This window comes from Dermacentor albipictus, chromosome 8 (genome assembly GCF_038994185.2).
Source record: "Dermacentor albipictus isolate Rhodes 1998 colony chromosome 8, USDA_Dalb.pri_finalv2, whole genome shotgun sequence".
NCBI classification, from domain to species: Eukaryota; Metazoa; Arthropoda; class Arachnida; order Ixodida; family Ixodidae; genus Dermacentor; species Dermacentor albipictus.
In genome coordinates this window covers 63,948,975-63,969,321 of record NC_091828.1, presented here as the reverse complement: position 1 = coordinate 63,969,321, position 20,347 = coordinate 63,948,975, and the positions used below count along the sequence as shown (strand labels likewise).

General features: G+C 50.6%; 1 protein-coding gene across 5 annotated transcripts in view; it reads left to right on the top strand.

Moving 5' to 3' along the window:
- The first annotated feature begins 9,314 nt into the window (after window positions 1-9,314).
- Window positions 9,315-20,347, top strand: part of LOC139048803 (uncharacterized) — a 98,796-nt gene continuing 87,763 nt past the window's right edge. For 3 of the 5 annotated variants that reach the window (XM_070523512.1, XM_070523511.1, XM_070523509.1), the window contains exons 1-2: window positions 9,315-9,410; window positions 16,827-16,847. Coding sequence is in view for 2 of the 5 variants with exons in the window: in XM_070523511.1 (XP_070379612.1) it covers window positions 9,407-9,410; window positions 16,827-16,847 (25 nt within the window). In the remaining 3 variants the exon portion in view is untranslated. Of the gene's footprint in view, window positions 9,411-9,500; window positions 9,512-10,856; window positions 10,873-16,826; window positions 16,848-20,347 lie in introns of those variants that run through there. The other 2 variants (XM_070523513.1, XM_070523514.1) reach the window with 2 other exon arrangements.

Below are 20,347 nucleotides of genomic sequence, written 5' to 3'. Positions count from 1 at the left end.
GCTTAATTGTTTCTTGGTTAATCTGTCTACGCTGCGTAGGATTTGCTGGATTTCGTTTTTTTTTACGCACCACGGCAAAAATGCAAAAATCGGCAGGTGATCGCTGACTCCAGGTGTTAGAACCCCTGTGCATATTCCATTTTTGTAGTTAGTGAAAAATAAATCCAAGGCAGTTTCAGTCAACGGTGTTATCCTTGTAGGTACATGAATTGTGTTTTCATAGCCAAAAGAGAGCATTCTGTCAAGAAAATTTTGTTTGTTGTTGCTTGGTGATAGCATATCTATGTTGAAATCTCCTGTAACAATCACGAATGCGCCATTCTGTTCACAATACTCAAGCATTTCATCCATGAAATTAAGGAAATCAGACACAGTTCTAGAAGGGGGCCTATATGTAGTAACTACTAAAAGGCTTTGACATTCTATCATGACAGATTCAACGTGAGAGGATATTACAGTATATTCTTTGACAATATCGTATTTAACGCTGTCATGAACATAAGTCAATACACCACCACCCCTTTGGTTTTCCCTGCAGATTGATGCACAACTGTAGTTCGTAAATGGCACGGTATCATGGTTATCAGTAGACCATGTTTCAGTGAAAGCTAACAAATCAAACTGGTGATTTAGACTGTTCAAAAAGAAGTCGACACTATCTTTTTTGTTTTGAAGACTTTGCGCATTAAGGTGAATCAGTGATAACTGTATTTTCTGGCGTGAAGCAATTTTCTGGAAGGCCTCAGCATCATAGTAGTTTGTTATGTTTGTGAATAGAACGTAAGCACTTCTCGCGATCAGCTATCTTTCATTTTATCGTATTTTTTCTAGGTCATGCACTGTTGCAATTCTAATCACCCTATCACTCGGGCTGCGGCGCACGAAAAGTTTGCCATTCTTCTGCTTGCGAATTTGTAGTTATTTTCAAGAGCCCTATTTTTCATTTCCCAGAAAAGCTTCTTATTGCAAGCCGTGAGGTTTTCACTGAAGAATATAGCTGACTTTGTTTTCTTCAATTGTCCTTTCTTTGCAAGCCATTTCTCTTTAATTTGACGAGATGAAAACCTCACTATCACAGTATTGGGCTTGTCTCCCTGTCAAAGATTGATGGTGGGGTAGTTCGCACACTCCGAACCGGAGGGGATGGGGCGACAACAAACCCAACCCGCGTGCGTTTAGTGAGGGTTCGACTGCTGACCGGCGATAGGGTCCACGTCTGATCGACCGTGAACCAGAGGCATGAGATGGGAGGCGACGTTACAAGACACACATTCAATTTATTACAATAAAATCATGCGCGAGACATAAGGAAAGGAAAAGAACATATAACTTCCAGTAGTGGGTCCTAGCTCACGGAGAGCGTGCGGTTAACACAACACACGCCCTGACGCCACTCGCGCGACACTAAGCCCACCACGTGGGAACCATTAACACTCGCGAAAAACAAATAAAATACGCGACACAAATACAAAATACACGCGAGAATAAATACGGCAAGCACTACACTAACAGAACATAAAAGAATTAACACGCGATGGATAGACAAATGAAAGATTAAACGCGATTAGAAAAGAGAGTCCGGCGGAAAGTTTGAGAGCGGCCCGGAACACGAGGCTTATATGGGGCGTGCTTGCGGATGTCCCGATCTGAAGAGTGTCGGGCTGCTGCAACCTCGCTGCCGAAGATCCTGACGGACTTTCACCGTCTGTCGCTCGACCGGCGAAGGCTTCGGCCTGGAGATCTCAGCCTGCCGACCATATCTTCAGCTGTCCCCCGGTGCACGACTTCGTTCCTTCGTCCTCCAAGCTGCCCTGCCGCTCGCCGAACCCCCGCGTCCCCCCGCCGCGCCGAGGTGACCCACGTGATCAACCCGTCGGGCGGGTTCGGGGACAATGGGGAACGCTCTCCCTCATCGTCGTGCAAGCAGCGTTGCGGCTGTGGTGGCAAGGTACCTCGACTCGTCGGGGCTCTCGGCGAGACTCTAGGATTCTCTGCAAAGACGGATAGCCTCACGGCTACCCAAACCACTCTAGACTACTCGAACTGCCCCAATCATCTGGCTCCTGCTGGATCACCGCCTCCTGGCCTTTCACCAGATCACCAATCCCACCGGACCCACTGGGCCCTTCCTGCCGGACTGCTCAGCCGCTGCCATGGCGCCCCTTTAACCCTCTACTCTCCTATCTCCTTTGCTCCCACTATCCCCCCCCCACCCCCGTTGACGCTGAGCCGTGCTCCCGCAAGGGCTGCAGAAAACAGCGTCAACCTTTCCTTACCCCTTCAAGAACCACTTCTCTGGTGGCAAGGTCGGCCCACTCGAGAGGGGCGCGGGCATGCAACTCTGTGACACCACCCCGACGACAAGAATGTTATCCTAATAACATTGCAACTAACACAGAGTCATGTACGCGCACCTTAAGGAGACCGCACTCGAAGGTCACGCGCACAATCACGTCGTCGGGTGGGTCACGGCACTTCGCCGCGCACATCGCCGCCTCGCTCTCAGCCAGTCAGTGCACTCCGCAGCCAACTACAGACTGATAAAACAAAATGACTCAAAACAGCTGCTAAAAAATTGATATGATACTGTACTGTTCCCCTTGAGTCGTGTTACTGGCGCAAACCACGGCAGAGCCGGTACGCGCAGTCTACACGCAACACTCATCACGCACACACAAAACAAAACCTACAAAATAACAGATCGGTGAATTGAAGGGCCGGAAAGTTAATCGCTAATAAATGCAATCAAACAAAAAAGTTACGTGGCACTATCAACAAATATAAAATGTCAACATAGTGCCGACTGCCCTGCTCACTACCCCCCCGCTCTTCAAACGGACTCGCTGGGGTCGCATTCCTGCCGTCCCCCGAGCTTTCCCGACACATAGGTGGGGAGACGCACTAGCCGCTCCACCGCGACATATCACCTCGCGCCCCGGTTGCCTGCTTTTGGCTCGGTGATTGGGGTACACCGAACCTTGCCGGGTCCTCACCCACTCGCAGCGCCTGACCAACCGGGTGTCACGAAGTGCACGGCTTAGCGGCACCTGCCGCGGCGAATATATCGCTCGCGCTCTCTTTCGCGGCGACGAGCAACGCTCCGCGACCCCCGAGCTCCGTCGACACCTCCGTGACCTCTGCGCCATTTTTCGCGGCCTCTTCCTCACCCTCTGCAATCTGCTAGCGGTCCGTACCTCGTACCTCCGCGGTGTGCGGTAACCCGCCAGCCTCCGCCGCGCCACACACTTCGCCGCCTCTCTCGGCCTACGATGGCACAATTTGCCTGCGTTGCGGCTGACGTTTTTCGTGGTCGGCTTCTGACCATCGTTACCCGCCACACCGCCTGATTCTAGGAGCACCGGCCTCACGTTCGCTTCGAAGACCCCGACGCCCAAGGGCTGAGGCACGAGGTAGGATTCGGGCTGGGCACGAACCTGCGCAAGGCTCACTCCAGAGGGATGAGGTTGGTCAGCGGCGACGGTCGAGCCCGGCAGGCACTCTGTGTTGCGAATGCTCTCGACACGGCCCTCCCTCTGCGCGCAACAGTGCAATTTCCCTCTCTAACTCGAGGAGGCACTGGGAAGACCGTGCCGCATCGCACTCCTCCGCCTCGCGTTGACGCAGCTCTCGCGCTTTCCTGCGCTCGCGATGAGCCGCCTCCTCTTTGGAGCGCATGTCGCGCACAAACTCCCGGAGCGCTGGCCCCTCAAGGCCCATCTGCCTCCCGACGGCCACGATGCGCTCCAACTCCTCGAGGAGTCCATCAGCCATATCTTGGCCTTTTCCCGCTCTCCGCGGTACGCGTCTGTTCCGCCCGCTATGCCTCGTGGTCACGGAAGATCGTGGTCAGCAAGTCCTGTCGCGGACGCCAGTTGTCATAGATTGATGGTGGGGTAGTTCGCACTCTCCAAACCGGAGGGGATGGGGCGACCACAAACCCAACCCGCGTGCGTTTAGTGAGGGTTCGACTGCTGACCGGCGATAGGGTCCACGCCTGATCGACCGTGAACCAGAGGCATGAGATGGGAGGCGACGTTACAACACACACATTCAATTTAATACAATAAAATCATGCGCGAGACATAAGGAAAGGAAAAGAACATATAACTGCCAGTACTGGGTCCTAGCTCGCGGAGAGCGTGCGGGTCACACAACACACGCCCTGACGCCACTCGCGCGACACTAAGCCCACCACGTGGGAACCATTAACACTCGCGAAAAACAAATAAAATACGCGACACAAATACAAAATACACGCGACAATAAATGCGGCAAGCACTACACTAACAGAACATAAAAGAATTAACACGCGATGGATAGACAAATGAAAGATTAAACGCGATTAGAAAAGAGAGTCCGGCGGAAAGTTTGAGAGCGGCCCGGAACACGAGGCTTATCTGGGGCGTGCTTGCCGAGGTCCCGATCTGAAGAGCGTCGGGCTGCTGCAACCTCGCTGCCGAAGATCCTGACGCACTTTCACCGTCTGTCGCTCGACCGGCGAAGGCTTCGGCCTAGAGATCTCAGCCCGCCGACCACATCTTCAGCTGTCCCCCGGTGCACGACCTCGTTCCTTCGTCCTCCAAGCTGCTCTGCCGCTCGCCGAACCCCCGCGTCCCCCCGCCGCGCCGAGGTGACCCACGTGATCAACCCGTCGGGCGGGTTCGGGGACAATGGGGAGCGCTCTCCCTCATCGCCGTGCAAGCAGCGTTGCGGCTGTAGTGGCAAGGTACCTCGACTCGTCGGGGCTCTCGGCGAGACTCTAGGATTCTCTGCAAAGACGGATAGCCTCACGGCTACCCAAACCACTCTAGACTACTCGAACTGCCCCAATCATCTGGCTCCTGCTGGATCACCGCCCCCTGGCCTTTCACCAGATCACCAATCGCACCGGACCCACTGGGCCCTTCCTGCCGGACTGCTCAGCCGCTGCCATGGCGCCCCTTTAACCCTCTACTCTCCTATCTCCTTTGCTCCCACTATCCCCCCCCACCCCCGTTGACGCTGAGCCGTGCTCCCACAAGGGCTGCAGAAAACAGCGTCAACCTTTCCTTACCCCTTCAAGAACCACTTCTCTGGTGGCAAGGTCGGCCCACTCGAGAGGGGCGCGGGCATGCAACTCTGTGACACTCCCTTCCTCTCGTTTCTAGAAGCTTGTCTGTGGGCGGCTTCAATGTCAGACTCGGAAAACTGTGGAAGCCCAAGTTCAGTTGCCAGTTGGTTGAGCTTTACCAGAAGGTTCCAATTTTCGTGATAGGCCAAACCGTTCACTTCAAGATTTAGGCGCCTGCTGTACTGATCTAGCTCGTTCAACTCATGCTGAAGTTTTTCCACGTCTGTTTCTTTAGCGTGGGCCTCAAGCTTCACAACCCGCTTTCTGAGGTCTGAGATGTCCCCGGACTGCCATGTCATCTGAGTAAGAACTTCATCGTATTTACTGGACATCACTTTCATAGATTCCTCCTTGCTATCAACAGTTGTTTTAATTTGGGACAAATTGTCAACCTTTGATTTGATGTCCAGTAGCTCGGTAAGCTTGAGATGAATTGCCGCAAGCTCTGAGGCGAACTTCTTTTCTAACGTCTCATTCTGCATTTCCGCAGAATTGGCGCCTCGAGTCGACGCTTTGCAGGTCACGCATATCCAAAGATTTTTTAGCAGCAACAGACTTCTTTTTGTAAGCATTGTCAGTTACCGCAGAGCATGAGCCGATATGGTAACTATACTTGCATTCTGGGCACAGCAACCACGACTCCGATTCGTGAATCCTGCCATCGCATGCTGGACATATGTCATTCATAGCACCCAGCACACTAGTAAAGTTCGCTCACAGAGTGCACCCAGCAGCGGCAGGACACGTAACAGAACAAAAGTGCCGTCGATAGGCGAAGAGAACAGACCAATCTGTAACGTTCGTCAAAATCGTCTTTAGCCGCCGTAGAACTGTCTGCTCCGCTGCTGCTGCTGAGTGCGTGTGCGATAGTCCAAGGGGGGCGATGTCCTTTTGTAGGCAGCAGCGGTTGGTGTACTCCACGTGATGGTCCGCGTTGCCTCCGGTTGATCTAATCGATCCTGCTCGTCGGCTCCAGCTTTCGTCGTCTCAGGCACTGGTTTGAGGCCACGATTCCAACCTGTAACGTTCGTCAAAAGCGTCTTTAGCCGCCGTATAACTGTCTGCTCCGCTGCTGCTGCTGAGTGCGTGTGCACTCAGCAGCAGTCGCCACTGAGCAGTCGAGCACTCGCCAGCTTACGTCACTTGTAATAATCCACTTGGTATGTGCCGCTCATAAGCCCACCTCATTGGCGCGAACACTGATCTTTTAGTACGTGCCACTGCGTGTTAGCCGTTCGGCCGTGAACCCTTGTGACTCCAAATTGGGTGATTGGCTATGTGCTGCTCATTATATAGCAAAAAAAAAACTAATAATTTACCCCAGTGCATCACACAACCAAACCTGCCTCGTACATACTCTGGGAATCTTGTGAGTATATCTTTAACGCGCGCGCCATGCCCACACATCATGGTGCGGCCGTGAGATGGCATCGCACGTTCTGTGCTCTGCGGTCACAGCATGGTGTGTCCCTACGCCGCTTCAATAATGAACAGCGTCGCGTCGATATTAATTATGAGATCGGTTCTGCCACAAGTCCTCGTTTATTTTTATAGCCGTATGGCTCAAATGCATCTTACATTGGACGGAGTGAGGAATACTACAGCCTTCGGGTCAATAAAACCAAGAGTTACAGGTGCCTTTCTCTTCCTGAACGCGGCTTACGCACAAGTGTATCGGTGCTTTTTCCATTTTGGTGCATTTCGCACACAATGCTTTAGAAATTCTTTGAGTGTGTGAAATAGTAGCCATTTAATTCTTGAAGCTGATATTTTATTTCGTATGTGATGCCCGCTTTACAATATTTATAAAGTATTAAGCGCTATTAGGAACGATGACAAGACTTGGATGGGGTTTCACCCTTCTCTGGGCTTTCTAAGCAATGCGTCTCGCCTGACACACCCGCATTGTCGCATGCAGCGCAGCACGTTCTTCGGAAATCTCCTGGGCACCCTAGCCCGCGCATTTTGCGGTTCTTCAGGTCGTGCGCAACGCTTGCACACTGCTTGGGAATCAGCCGACTGGTGCTCATCCTTCCACGGCTTGCGCTGCTGCTCCATCGATCGCTCTCGGTGCGCTGTCTTTCGATAACCAGTCGAACCCAGTGCATTCAAAGTGCACACAGAGTCCGCCGCAAAAGCCAGAGGAGATGAACCAAGCGCGCCTCCACCTACCCTCCTCCGCCCTCTCGGACACACGGTCCTCCCGTCCACCTCCGGGCACCATCATCCTCCAACACTCGCTTCCCTTTCCCAACTCAGTGGCCTCTCCGCGAAGCTGGGATCTGGCTCATTTCACAGACAGGGCATTTGCGGTGGCGCGTGAGAATTCGCAGCAATCGCGAGCTATTTTTAAACGTTGTCATTTATGGGAGAGGTTAAAATACTTTTTCGACCAGTTCAGTCGTATCGCCTATAATTTTAGAGTAGCAATGACACCATCGTGATCGCTAAGTTGAGTAGTTTTATACCTCCTGTTGCGGTCCAAATTTTCGTTACCAAAGACGAGGTACAATATGGTTACCCTAGCATTTGATGACTCATGCCGGCAGAATATCGAGTTGCAGCATCGATGGTTGCTGAATCTCGTTCAGGAGAACAGCGATGTTTGCTTGTATGCTGGTGTCTTCCACGAGAAACATAGGACGAGTCCTTCACGGCCGCAACTGAGTAAGAGTAGTGAGATAGAGCACCAACTGTGTGGCTGTGACATTGGGAGAAAATGATCCACAATAAAGAAATGCAACGGTGAGTTCAAGGTCTAGTATCACTGTGAACACCTGGGCAACGTTTGTAGATGCACGTTCGAGGACGCCCAAGGCTTGCATGTACCTGGTTGGCACCAAACGGCCACACACACCACATGGTTGTCGTGTTTACGGTGACCTTCGAAGGGGCACACTGATCCTGTATCATGTAGCGGTGCCTCAAGATCAATTTACGACTGTGAGAGACGCAGGTACTGAGCAGACATTGGCAACGTGGTTGTGGTTATTATCAGGCACGTGTGCCACAAGGAGCGCACATTGACTGCTGCGCCAAAGAAGAAGGGCCAATTGCTCGAACATTCATCGAAATATTGCAGCCGATCACTGTTACCCCTCATTCCGACAAGGGTACGAAACGTGGCATCGATGGTTAGGCGTCTCCGTTTCTGATCACGACTGCTTTCGATTACTCATGGATGTCCTGCTTCGTGCACGACATTCCATCATATTGTGGCCTGAATTTCTTTTTTCTTTGTTTGTTATGCCGTTATGAATGGCTAACATCTGCTATGGAAGAGTATCTGTTCTTAGAAAGCAAATGCGCTATCAAACGCTGCTGCACATCTTCGCGTAGTAATAAAGGTGCAAATTCCCCCCCCCCCCCCCTCCCGCCCACAACTTTCTCTTTATATTCTTGGAAATATCCGAGTATACTGTGAAAAACATACAGTGTTGGCACTGTAGTGCACCGTGGAGATCTCGTGCTGGAATTACAGCGCGTGTTATGCAAGGACGTTACGGAAGTACTCCTACAATGTGGGTAAGCAGCTGAGGCATCACGGCTGGATGCGCCGCTCAAGGAGTAAGAAGAAACTCATTAGGAACTAAAAGAAGACAAACAAAGGAAGAAGGAACTTGCCAGTGGCACTTTTGATAGCGGAATGTGTCTTACCTGCAGATTTTAAAAAACGCGTAATACAGAAATAAACGGTAAACAAAACGAAATAAAAATTAATTAGAATTACAAAACCATTTTGCTTTCAACTATTCTGCTTAAGTTGCATGGATTTTTAAAAACAAATTCTTTCATCGCCAGTAACCCCCACTTCCCCGTGTCAGCTGTATTTTTGGACATATTATAGCGGTCGGATCTAGGAGATTGCGCAGCCTAAAAATATGTTCGCTACGTGCAGCTGGATATTTACCCCTGGGACGACTGGTCGCTCTTAAGATTTCCGTATATATGTTTGATTCAAATGACGTTGAGCTAAAAGCCAGATCCGTTATCCCGACATCTAGGACGAGAACATCCGTGCATTGTATCGAGAGGAAGGCGGTTTGATCCGGGCTACGCGCCGAAAATTGAGAAGATGCGGTCTCTGGCCCCCAACCTGCGGATTTAACGCAGATCTGCTAGGGGCTGCGTTATATGCGCTAATTCCGCCTCGCTTTATATGGGAGGGTTGCACGAGCGCTGCAGTCTCGTTGTAGAAGTAGAAGAAGACTGTCCCTGCTGCTGTCCGGTGGGTCGCCTCTCGCTGCGAAGATTCCTTAGACGCGTCGGGACGCACGCAGCTGCTGGGGCCTAAATATGGGTGAGGAGATTCGTCGCCCATTTTGCAGCCTTCTGTCATGCTTGCAATGATTGAACGTAATCGCTGGGCATCAACCAAACCGCAAAGTTACGAATGCCAGGGTAAATGCCCATTTTCTGGCATTTAATTATTATGCCTTGTTGAATATAGCCATATTGGGATAACAATGCAACTGCAGGGGATACAGATGCCCTAGTAGTGTTCATTGGAGTGGTAAAGTGACGCCTTCTACGGCTCGCACGAACGGGCCTTTCACATGCGGTAAAGATAATGAGTGATTTGTATACGAATGTTCTTGGATGACAATGCTTACAGGGACCGCTCTCTGGACGCTGATTTAACCTCCGTAGAAAACTTGTCGTGTTTACACACCAAGTTTGAACATGTGGCGAACGTGCAGGAAATGAGCAGTAGGATGCGATCTTCAGACCGAGTGTGTGTATCTCACATCTAGTGAAATGAGACCTTCGCCTCGTAGGAAGTTTCGTCTTGCTGCTAAATACATTTCAGGACGCAACGTGAACTCCGAATTGATGTTTGCCGATAGATTTGGCACATTTCGTTGAAATAGCTTTTTTACATGCTCTGATGCATAAAGTTAAAACCACGCACTTCGCAGTATAACTAGAGCTTGCGACTTCTGTAACCATACTAATGGAGAATCTCTATTCGCTTGCTTATTATTTTCGCATGTTATACGTCAAAGTAAAAAAATATATATATAAATTTGGCAGCTATTCCACTCTGTAAAGGTGGGTGACCAGCGACGCTTACAAATGGTAGATCGAAATGTACAACCCAAGGATACATAACTATTTTGGTGTTCTTTAATATTTCACGCTTTACTATGACTTTGTGGTCACTACCGTAGACGAGAACGGGAGTTTGTTCGTCATTAGCCGGATCCAGCACCAATCCAAAGTGCGCGTTCATAAAGTCGTCTGCGTCACGCTTCGAAGAGGCAGGTCGAACGCACAGTCACGTTCATAGATTTGGAGACCATGCGAGGCAGTGGCCGCGTATGGCCGTGGCATGCGTGCGCCGTCTGGCGGCTCGGTGTCTGCCATGGAGGAAGGAAACTGAGGAGAGGCCCTACACCCTCCGCGCGCTAGGAGAAAAGTGTGGACGAAATGACGTAGTTTGTTCTCCTCTTCTTGCAGATTTTTTTATTTCTTTGCTGCGGTGGTCACGCCTTTCGGGCCACAATGGCGGCTTTGTCTTGCTGCTGTGCGTTCACGCGTGTTGCTCCGTAGGTTTCGTACCGTGGCAAAGGCGCCGTGCGGGCAGGTTCGCGTTGGTCTCCATGTTTTGTTGCGCAGCGTTATCTGGACCGTGCTCTACTGGATGTTGCTGTGGCCATGTGGGACACGAGGAACCAAAGTTCGTGAAATGAACGCGCATGGAACGCTGTGCGCAATGTACCGCGCCACGGCAATGGCAACAGACCAAGAAATATCTGCGGGTAATTTTGCCCTCTTTGGCGGAATCATGCTAACGTGCTAACGATTGTTTAGTATTGCTGCGGCTTTAGCTTCGCAAAGAGTCACGTCATGGCCTCTCCTGAGTTTCCTTCCTCGGTGGTGTCTGCTGTCGAGAGTGTCGCAGCGCGCACGCGCGTCCATCCTGCCTCGCTGGCCTGCTCGCTCGCTCGCTGCGCACCCGCGAACGCGCCGTTCACAGGAATTTGTGGCCGCCACCGTCAGTAGTGTTTGTTCGCGAAGCAGCGGCGTGGCATCTTCGATCGCCTTGGTCCGATCTGGGCGCTGTCTTCGATGATCTCGACGCGCTCTGTTCAGTTGCTGCAGCGTCACAAAGCTGCACTATGCAAAATTTGTGAGAACGGGAGTGAGAGTGTAGCCAATCAGCAGCCGTTCTAAGAATTCGTGCCTTGCGAAGCCAGTCTCGTAGCCGAGCGGATTATCGCTCGAACTTCACAACTCTAGTCACGCTCTGCTCCCAGCAGACGACGTGCTCGTAATCAAAATGATGGACAAGAGCATGCCGTCATTTTGACCTCACCAAAAACAACAACAACCTCCCCGGACCTTTGTCGTCCGGGGAGTTTACTGTTTGCCAATTGGCACCTCTCTCCCTGCCTTGTCACAAATTTAACATACTGTCACTTTGTGGCAATGCAGCAGCTGGACAGAACGGGAAACGAACAAATATCTCCGATCGCACCCCTGGTGGCAACGAACGCAAATTACGTTAATCGGCCCGCGCGCCGGTGCGCAGCGAGCGAGCACACAGACCAGTGAGATAGGATGGACGCGCATGCGCACTGTGATACTCTCAACAACAGGCACCTAGCCGCCAGATGGCGCGCGCATGCACACGGCCACGGGCTCGCACGGTCTCCAAATTTAGGAACGCGACTGTACATGGTGGCAACGACCATCCGGTCGCCAGTCTTTACACCACACACGTCGGCACAAGACGCCGCGCTTTCTAGTTGATGCTTGATGGACGAAAGGCGGGGCCGTCGGTGGCGACTGCGTCGTTCCTCACGTTATGGCAACTCCGCGCGCTTGCTAGTCGACTCGACGGTCGAACGTGGCGCCTATGTACCCCTAGACTTGCATGAAGAAGTCGGTCCATGTCTCGTAGAGAAACGTCCACCGCGTGCAGATGCACAGATCTGACGTTCAGAGGAGCCACCGAGAAGGTATATTAGAGCGAAAGCTCTTCTACGCTATCACTAGCAAGGTCGTTCATCGCGTCGCGATTATCTTGAGCGGCCAGAAAGTAAACGTGGCAGTTGTGACGTCATGCCACACGTTCCGCAGTGAAGAGGTGTTGCAGTTGCGCTCGCTAGGAGCGTCGCCGAGGCGGCACCACGTAACTTGGCAATGGGTCTAAGGCTGCGTTGCCGCCGCTTGGTTGGCTTGGTCGCTTAGTCTCGCCATGGATGGCGCGCCGGTTGAGCCGTCAGTGCGTGCGCTTCAGCGCAAGCTACAACTGAACTCAGTCATCGAGTCGATATAGCTAGAAGGCAAGCTGCGAAATATCAAGCAACAGCAAAGTTGCCAGCTGAAAAACCCGAGCAAAGGGAGGCCACATTAGCAGGTTATAGATGAGCTTACCAAGTGCCGAAGCGTGCCAAGATCGCAGCTACTGCAGCTGCCAGCCACACGAACAACAAAGGAGAACACGAAGCCGTAGATGCAAGTAAGGCCAGCCACAACGAACGTTTGACAAACCACACCCGTCGGCTTCCGGCAAGCTCGACTGCGACGGCCAGGTTTCACCACGACTTCACGGGTAACCGCTTCGGCAGAGTGTGTTATGTTTCTGAAAGTCTGTCGCTTAATTTTAATCAAACATCTGTGCATAGTCTTTGTAAAACCAAGCCAAACAGACCTCTCGCTCGGGATAACTAGGTTTACGATATTTAAACATCAGCGAAATTTAACATTTTCACGAGTCTAGGCGCACAAGCTTTGGTGACGGTGCGAGCGTGGTGGTTATCTTGCCGCCCGAATTCGTCCAGCAGATCGCGGTCTAAATTCTCTCGGACGTAGTAGAACGTGCGATATCCGTTGGCGTTTTTGAAGCATAGCCGATGCAGCTGAATCGAGCTGACGTACCGCTGGGTCTGCGGCGCGATGTAAACGCTTGCGCGCCGCGTCGCAGGCCGCGCGATGCCTGCGGTCGCCTTTCCGCCGCTGCTCTCAGAGTCGGTCCTCGTAAATACCACCACGCAGCGGTCTTCCGATATTTTCTGGCGTTTCGTCACCCAGCGTCGCTCGGCGTAAAGAGACATCTGAGCAGGTCACGCCCTTGCCGCCGGAAGCGGCTCGATGAGCACCGACCAATCAGCGCGGGTCCGTGTGCCGCTCGCGTGGCTGGACGCTCTGTGTAGGCGTTCACGCGACGACGCCGAGAGACGCTATGCCAGAACATACCGCCAACAAAGCTTGATATGGGGCGCCCTTTTTCGCTGTTCTTCGGGCGTACGAACCACTCGTGGCCGCTCCGTAGGACGCTGGAATGATGGGCGCCAACGGAGCCAGCTGTGGGAGGAGGCGACGATGCCGAACGCGCGAGCAGTGGCACGAGCCCGTTCGGGCGCTTGCCCCGATGGGCGCCAATGAGCCATTTTGCGGGTTGTTCGCGGACGGTGCATTCGCTCTAGCTCCATATAGCTTCGCTGTAAAAATCTTACTAATATATGCACATAGGCCGAATGATATCTCCTTATTGCGATAGCAACTATGTCAAAGATTGGTGGTGAGGGAATTCGCACTCTCCGAACCGGAGGGGATGGGGCGACAACAAACCCACCCCGCGTGCGTTTAGTGAGGGTTCGACTGCTGACCGGCGATAAGGTCCACGCCTGATCGACCGTGAACCAGAGGCATGAGACGGGAGGCTACGTCGTACAACACACACTCAATTTAATAAAGTGAAATCAGGCGCGAGACCTACTGGAAAGACATACAAATTACCAGCAGCGGGGTCTAGTTCGCGGAAGGCGTGTGGGTCACACAACACACGCCCTGACGCCGCTCGCGCGACACTAAGGCCACCACGTGGGGAGTCCTACACTCGCGAAATAACAAACAAAATACGCGACAAAAATGAAAAATATATGCGACAATAAATAGGGCAAACACTACACTAACAGAACATACACAAATTAACACGCGATGGATAAACAAATAAAAGATTAAACGCGATTAGAAAAGAGAGTCCGGCGGAAAGTTCTGAGAGCGGGCTGGAACACGAGGCTTATCTGGGGCGTGCTTGCCGAGATCCCGATCTGAAGAGCGTCGGGCTGCTGCTACCTCGCTGCCGAAGATCCTGACGGACTTGCACCGTCTGTCGCTCGACCGGCGAAGACTTCGGCCTGGAGATCTCAGCCTGCCGACCACATCTTCAGCTGTCTCCCGGTTCACGGCCACGCCGCGCCATTTTCCAAGCCGCTCTGCCGGCTCGCCGAGCCGCCTCATCCCTCCGCCGCGCTCAGGCGACACACGTGACCACACAGGTCGTGCGAGCTCGGGACAATGGGGAACCAGCACTGGAGTTTTCACGGCGCCTGCAGCGCCGCCCTGGGGGTCAGAACGTGCACAATGCAGCCTCCCCCGCGCACGAAAATTGCGTTGCATGCCCTTAAAGTCGAAGGAAAACAAAAGGGCGCCGACGATACTGTTGCGTATACAATTGTCACAACTAAGTCGAGATGAGGGAGGCTGTATCCTTCTGCGTCTTTCCATCTAAACCCTACGAACAAGAACGGAGGCGGCGTTGGATACAAGCAGTCAGGCGAGCGGAGTAAGCTCCCGTCTTGTCGCCTTGTCAAGCGGTGTCGGGCTGGTTTCTAAATCAAATTTCTCGTGTATCCTTGGTTTATTCGATAGTGAAGACGGACAGCCATGGCAGACAGTACCAAACAGCAGAATCTGCAGTCGGTAATTCGTCGGAAACAAAATGAGCAATAGCATGCACCATCCGGCTTATGTACCATTTTTCCTTCGCAATGCCACCGCCAAGCCGCTTCCAACGCCTCCGCACCATGTGAACGACACGAAAGGTAAAAATGATCCATTCATTGCCAAGAATTATGTGGGAGGGAAGCTGCCTTGTAATACGAGTTGTATGCGCATAGTGCCGGCGCACGCGCGACTAAGCCACCGATGTGTTTACAAAAATGCGCATGCGGATAAGGACTCGGCGCTGAGATGCATCCGGCAAATTTACGTAATTAGTGCTAAATGTAGCCAGGATCGTTACGGATCAAGCAGCGGAGCACTCAAACCTTTGCTTGCGCGAGTCAGCTGATGCGATAAAGCTTTCTTCTCCATTGACTGCTGTGGCGAAGTAACATCAGAATTTTTTATGTCTAGCCAGAGAAATATGGAACATCTTCAGGCCAACTAATACTTACGAAACCATAGCGCAGCATGACCGGAGCCATAACAGCTAGATTTGCGAGGCAGGCAGTCGCGCAAGCATGGCATCGACACACGACGCAACCGTTAAAGAAACACACGTGCTCGCCGCGACGCACTGTGAAAAATATATAAAGCTTAAAAAGCTTCTTTCTTCATTTCTTCACTTGATGGCGCTAGCTTCTTTACAAAAACTCCACTTGAAGCGGCGCGAAAACGGAAACATACGAACAATAATACGGCTGCGTATGTGTGTGTGTGTCGTTTGGCTGTGTGGCTGGAATATGCCGCGTTTCGTCGCCAGGGCGGCGTGCAACGCACTCTGTTCGACGCGCCGCCTATCCAGCGCTGGTTCCCCATAAGAAGCTCTCTTCCCCATCGCTGTGCAAGCGGCGTTGCTGTTGCTGCGGCAATGGGGGCCATCTCGAGAGGGGCGCGGGTATGCACTCTGTGACAAACTATGTGGACACTGCATGTGCATTTCTGCCTTCGCCGTGAGTTTCCGTATGAGTGAAAGCGTGTGAGAGTGAGCCGGCTAACGCGGTTAAATTTCGGCGGCCTGGATGCGGGCCCTCTCCAGTGGTGCGCGACACCTCGGGGTGAGGCGAGGGAGAGTGGGCGTTCTTCTCCAGCTCCTGCTAGGACGCCTAGATGTCCTCCCCTGCCGCCGTTCCGTTCAAAGTGGAAACAACTGCGGCGTCTACTAGTGCGTTGGCCGTGCGAATCGCGGACGCCATCGTAGACGCCTTTGGTGGGTGCCGTAGGGACGCGTTGCCGGCGCTTGTGTGTCTTGAAAGCGTCTGCGACGTGGCTAAAGTACGCGCCCGCGTGGGCCTCATCTTCAAAGCAATCTGCGATGTTTGCAGAGTACGTGCAGTGCCTGTGGCTTCGTATGCGCTGTGCATTCGACGTTTCGTACGACGTGAAGCGACAGATGCACGTGCTTCCCCTTGCAAGCGGAACTGTTTCTAGACATTGCTCACTTCCCTGTGTTACTACAATGAAGGACTTCGTCCAGCAGATTGGTTCTATCGCAATCTCCATTACACGCTGAATATGTTTACTACTGCGTGACAGCCTGTTGATTTAGGGACTTCCCATTTTTGTTTATACCAACCTCCTAATTTCCTAATCAGAAGTTGAATGGAACAAGCCTTTTTGCTCTGTTATCTTTTTATATAGGAGAACGTATTATCAGATTCTATATGTTAGCAAAACAAACGCAGCCATATCCGAAACACGCCCTCCTAGCTCCTTAGTAGAGGTTCTGGTCAAGACATATTATAATTTGCCATAGGCAATGCGATACATTTACAGGCATTGGTCTCAACACAAGTTCTCAAGTTTCCACGATGTAGCCACAAAAGGAGAAAAGTTCGAGAGAGCTTGGGAACGTCGAATTGTTTGCCAATGTGGCGCGCAGGTGTATTGGTGTTGAAATCGAGCGAAACTCTAGTGGCACTTGTTAAACAAGATACTTGATGTCTAATTCGCAACGATCTTTGTTTCTTCGGCTTTTCAGGTGAGCTCGACGACTCAGACAGTAAGTAAACGCTTTCATTTTCTGTTTTACATGGAAGGTCACTATTTGCTTGCCTGAGTCCATTGTCAGTAAAGAATATCAGATGAGGAGTATGTTGCCGTTAACGATTGCGCAGGGCTCTCTTCTTTGGATTATTATTTGTCGCTATCTTTGTAGACTCCTATATACACCTACATATGTGTATATATAATAGGCCCGCACACAGGCACACTGGCAAAAACATGCGTTTATACGTGTATGAGTGTGTGTGTATTTTTGTGGCGGGCGACAGAAAGAGAGAGCTGGAATATACACAGGAAGAAGCTGGCAAAGAAAGTGAAGCTAAAAGTGCAATTTAAGGAAAGCGATATTCTCCTCACTTTATTTCACGTCATCGATTGGACGCGGGTTGGAACGGAGGCGGCGCCAAAGCGGTTCTTACTAGACGGCAGCCCCATTCGAAACCGCGTTGCCCCAGGAATGCTTGCTTGACGGTAGGAATAAATTCTCAGTTTTCGCGTGCACCAACTCGCTGCGGATCTCAGAAGCCACACCCGGACTTTGCGGGCATAGGCATTCAGTGCAACATGGCTTAATTTTCATATCAAAATAATCTCGTTTCGCAAATTGGACAGTCTTGTTACCGAAACTCAGCCTCTTGCTTTTATTTCTTCCAATATTCCAGTCATACTCATTGTGGATTCACATGGGTAACAATACAGGTGATGTCATTGGCCTGAAAGCCCGGCCTACTTCGTCGTCTCACTCGGAACCCAGCGCCCAAATGCTTAGAGAAGAAACTAGAGCATGTGATAAATTTGCAGACATCCTCACCTCAAAGCCCCGCTTCATGCAGTTGCCAAGGGCTACTAGCGACCTTCTATATGGTGTAACCTAGATATATCAGATCACATCTTCAGGCGATTTGCGGATGTGAAACTCACGTATGTTCATCTGGCTTCCGGCATGATACTTGCTTCATATACGGGGCATAGGTCGGCACACTCATTCGTGAGTTCGCTCAATCACACTAATTCCCACTCATTCCAAAGGCGTGAGTTCGAGTGAGCCCCAGTGAGTGTGCGTGGAGGTGAGTGGGAGTGAGTGCCAGTGAGCTCCTAAAGGCTATTTGTTAAAACAAAATATGTCTTATTCAAGGACTTATTGTTGTCCTAACATTCAAAAATTAAGGTTGAAGAAGGCAAAACTCCGTCAAGTTCACGGCTTGTGCGTTGCCGTTCACATTACCAGGAAATACACTTGTATTGGTTTTGTGAATTTGCCATCATTTGCAGGTGCTAGAAATCACGACTCAACTAGATATTTCTGATGCCTTTGAGTGCCGGAAGCATTAGTTTATATGAATAAGTGATAGAATTATCGGTTCAGTTTGGAGGAAGTTGAACGGCTTCCAATGATTGCACATTTCAGAAGTGCGTGCGTGCGAAGACTGAAATAGTATTTAAGCAAAACTTACTCATAATATGCGGATACAAACCAGCCATGTCTCTACAAGAAAATTTCTCCCGTTGAAAACTCAATCTTTCAAAAAAATATTATAATGGAGTGCGTATTTAGATGTCATGCCCGGTTCTCTTTTCTGAGCAGTTGTCTTTCACACTCCATGTACATCAGTGTTATTGCGATGCATTTGAGTGCTCGTGAAAACAAACCCCATTGTTACGGCGCGTCTTTGTTCGTCGCTTAGGAAGTTCATCACCGCGTAGCGGTGATGAAGGAATGCATGGAATAGAACACTTCCTGTTCTCTAAAATGTACAACGTGTGACTTTTCGCTTGTGCTGTAAGCGTACTCTAGCTCGGGTAATTAATCGCCATGGCTCGTGCAATAACTGAACAACTAAACAAAAGAGGCAGAAATAACCTAACTAACAAAAAAAAACAAAATATGGAACAGACATGGCTGTTAGTTCAATGGCAAACCGCTTCACAAACTCTTATTAGTGTCCACGCTTGCTAAAGACATGATCAATATATCAGAACGCTCAGATAATCACTTAAATAAATGCTTCTATCTTGAATTGGATACCGTGTCCTTGCATAGATTGGCAAGAGTGATTAAAAAATGGCCCTTAAAAATATCTTAAAATTTTCCATATAAATTACGCATGATTCAGCGTACTTCTGAAATATAATAGTAATTTCCGTTGTATTTGCCAATACTACGATTATGATTAAGAGGCTCCGTGCTGTGGCGCACACCGGATTAACATTAAACACCGGGGGTTCAGGCATTTCGGCCCCTTCGAAATGCGGCTGCCGCTGCCAGCGCTCGAACCGGCATGTTCGAGCCTAGCAATGCTACTTTTCACATATAATGGCGCTTCGCAAAACCACAAGAACAGTCTGAAATGATAGGACAAACACCAAAGCCAATAGCCAGTGAATTTTGTTACCTGCAGTTTAACGTGTCTACCAAATTTGTGCAGTGCCCCATATTTGTTATACTTCGCCTCAATACAGCTTTTATTTATTTATATTTTTATTCATACATACTGCAGCGCAATTTGCGCTATAGCAGGAGTGGGTTAAGAAAAGGCACAGAAAATACATTGGAGTATGGAGTGGTAGACAGAAGTGAACACTTTTAAAGAGCACAGATGAAAGGAAAATAGAGAAATAAACACAAGTGAACACTTTTACAAAAAAAAAAACTGGCTGTGGCATACCTAAGGTTAAGCCCAGGATGCGAAGCATACTAGCCTTTATTTTAACGCGATAGCGTTATGGAGCTCGTGTCGCAGAAAAGCCGGTGTAGTCGGCGTCGACTCAGGCGTGCGGCGCTTGCTCAGGCGCACATTTCGTTGTCGCGCCGAACGCTGCGTTGCTCGAAGCTCACCGCGTCCTATGCGGGGCGCGTAGTCGCTGCGCCGTAGCAAAGCCACCTAGAAACAGTCTCTGTAGCACGCCGCAAACTTCGCTTCTCATTCCAACGAGCAGCTCTGTCTCCAGGAGGCATCTCACCTCGTGAGTGTCTACCAGAGGCAAGCGTAGCTGCTTATATACCGCCGCGATGCCACGAGCGACGGCGCGAGTTGGAGCCCCGTTTCTCCTCTGTCGTGACGTCACGGTTTCACGTGGTATTGAAGGCGACACCGCCGCGCCTTAGGAGCTGGGTTGAGCTCTAGTAATATGCTTCGCATAAAAGAGGACTGATGAAAGAAAATAAAAGAAAAATACAGAAGAAGTTATACAAATGCTGCCTGACATGGGTGAGCACGATTATGCATCTGGGATGGCGGTTGCAAAAATTTGGGAAGAACATGAGCGAATGGACTCAGGTAATGAACTCAAGTCTTCGATTGAGCGGGGAAAAAAGCTGAATTTGAACATGTTAGTACGTGCGTAGCAGGGTATCAAGTTTAGGCCATGATGTCTTCTCGTTGGTGATCCCGGCGCGAAGTTAATGTAATTATCATTTGAGAGCCTAACTAAAGGATTGACAATGCAATGCAAGAATTTTAATGATTCAACATGGTGACGAGAAGATAGCGTGTTTAG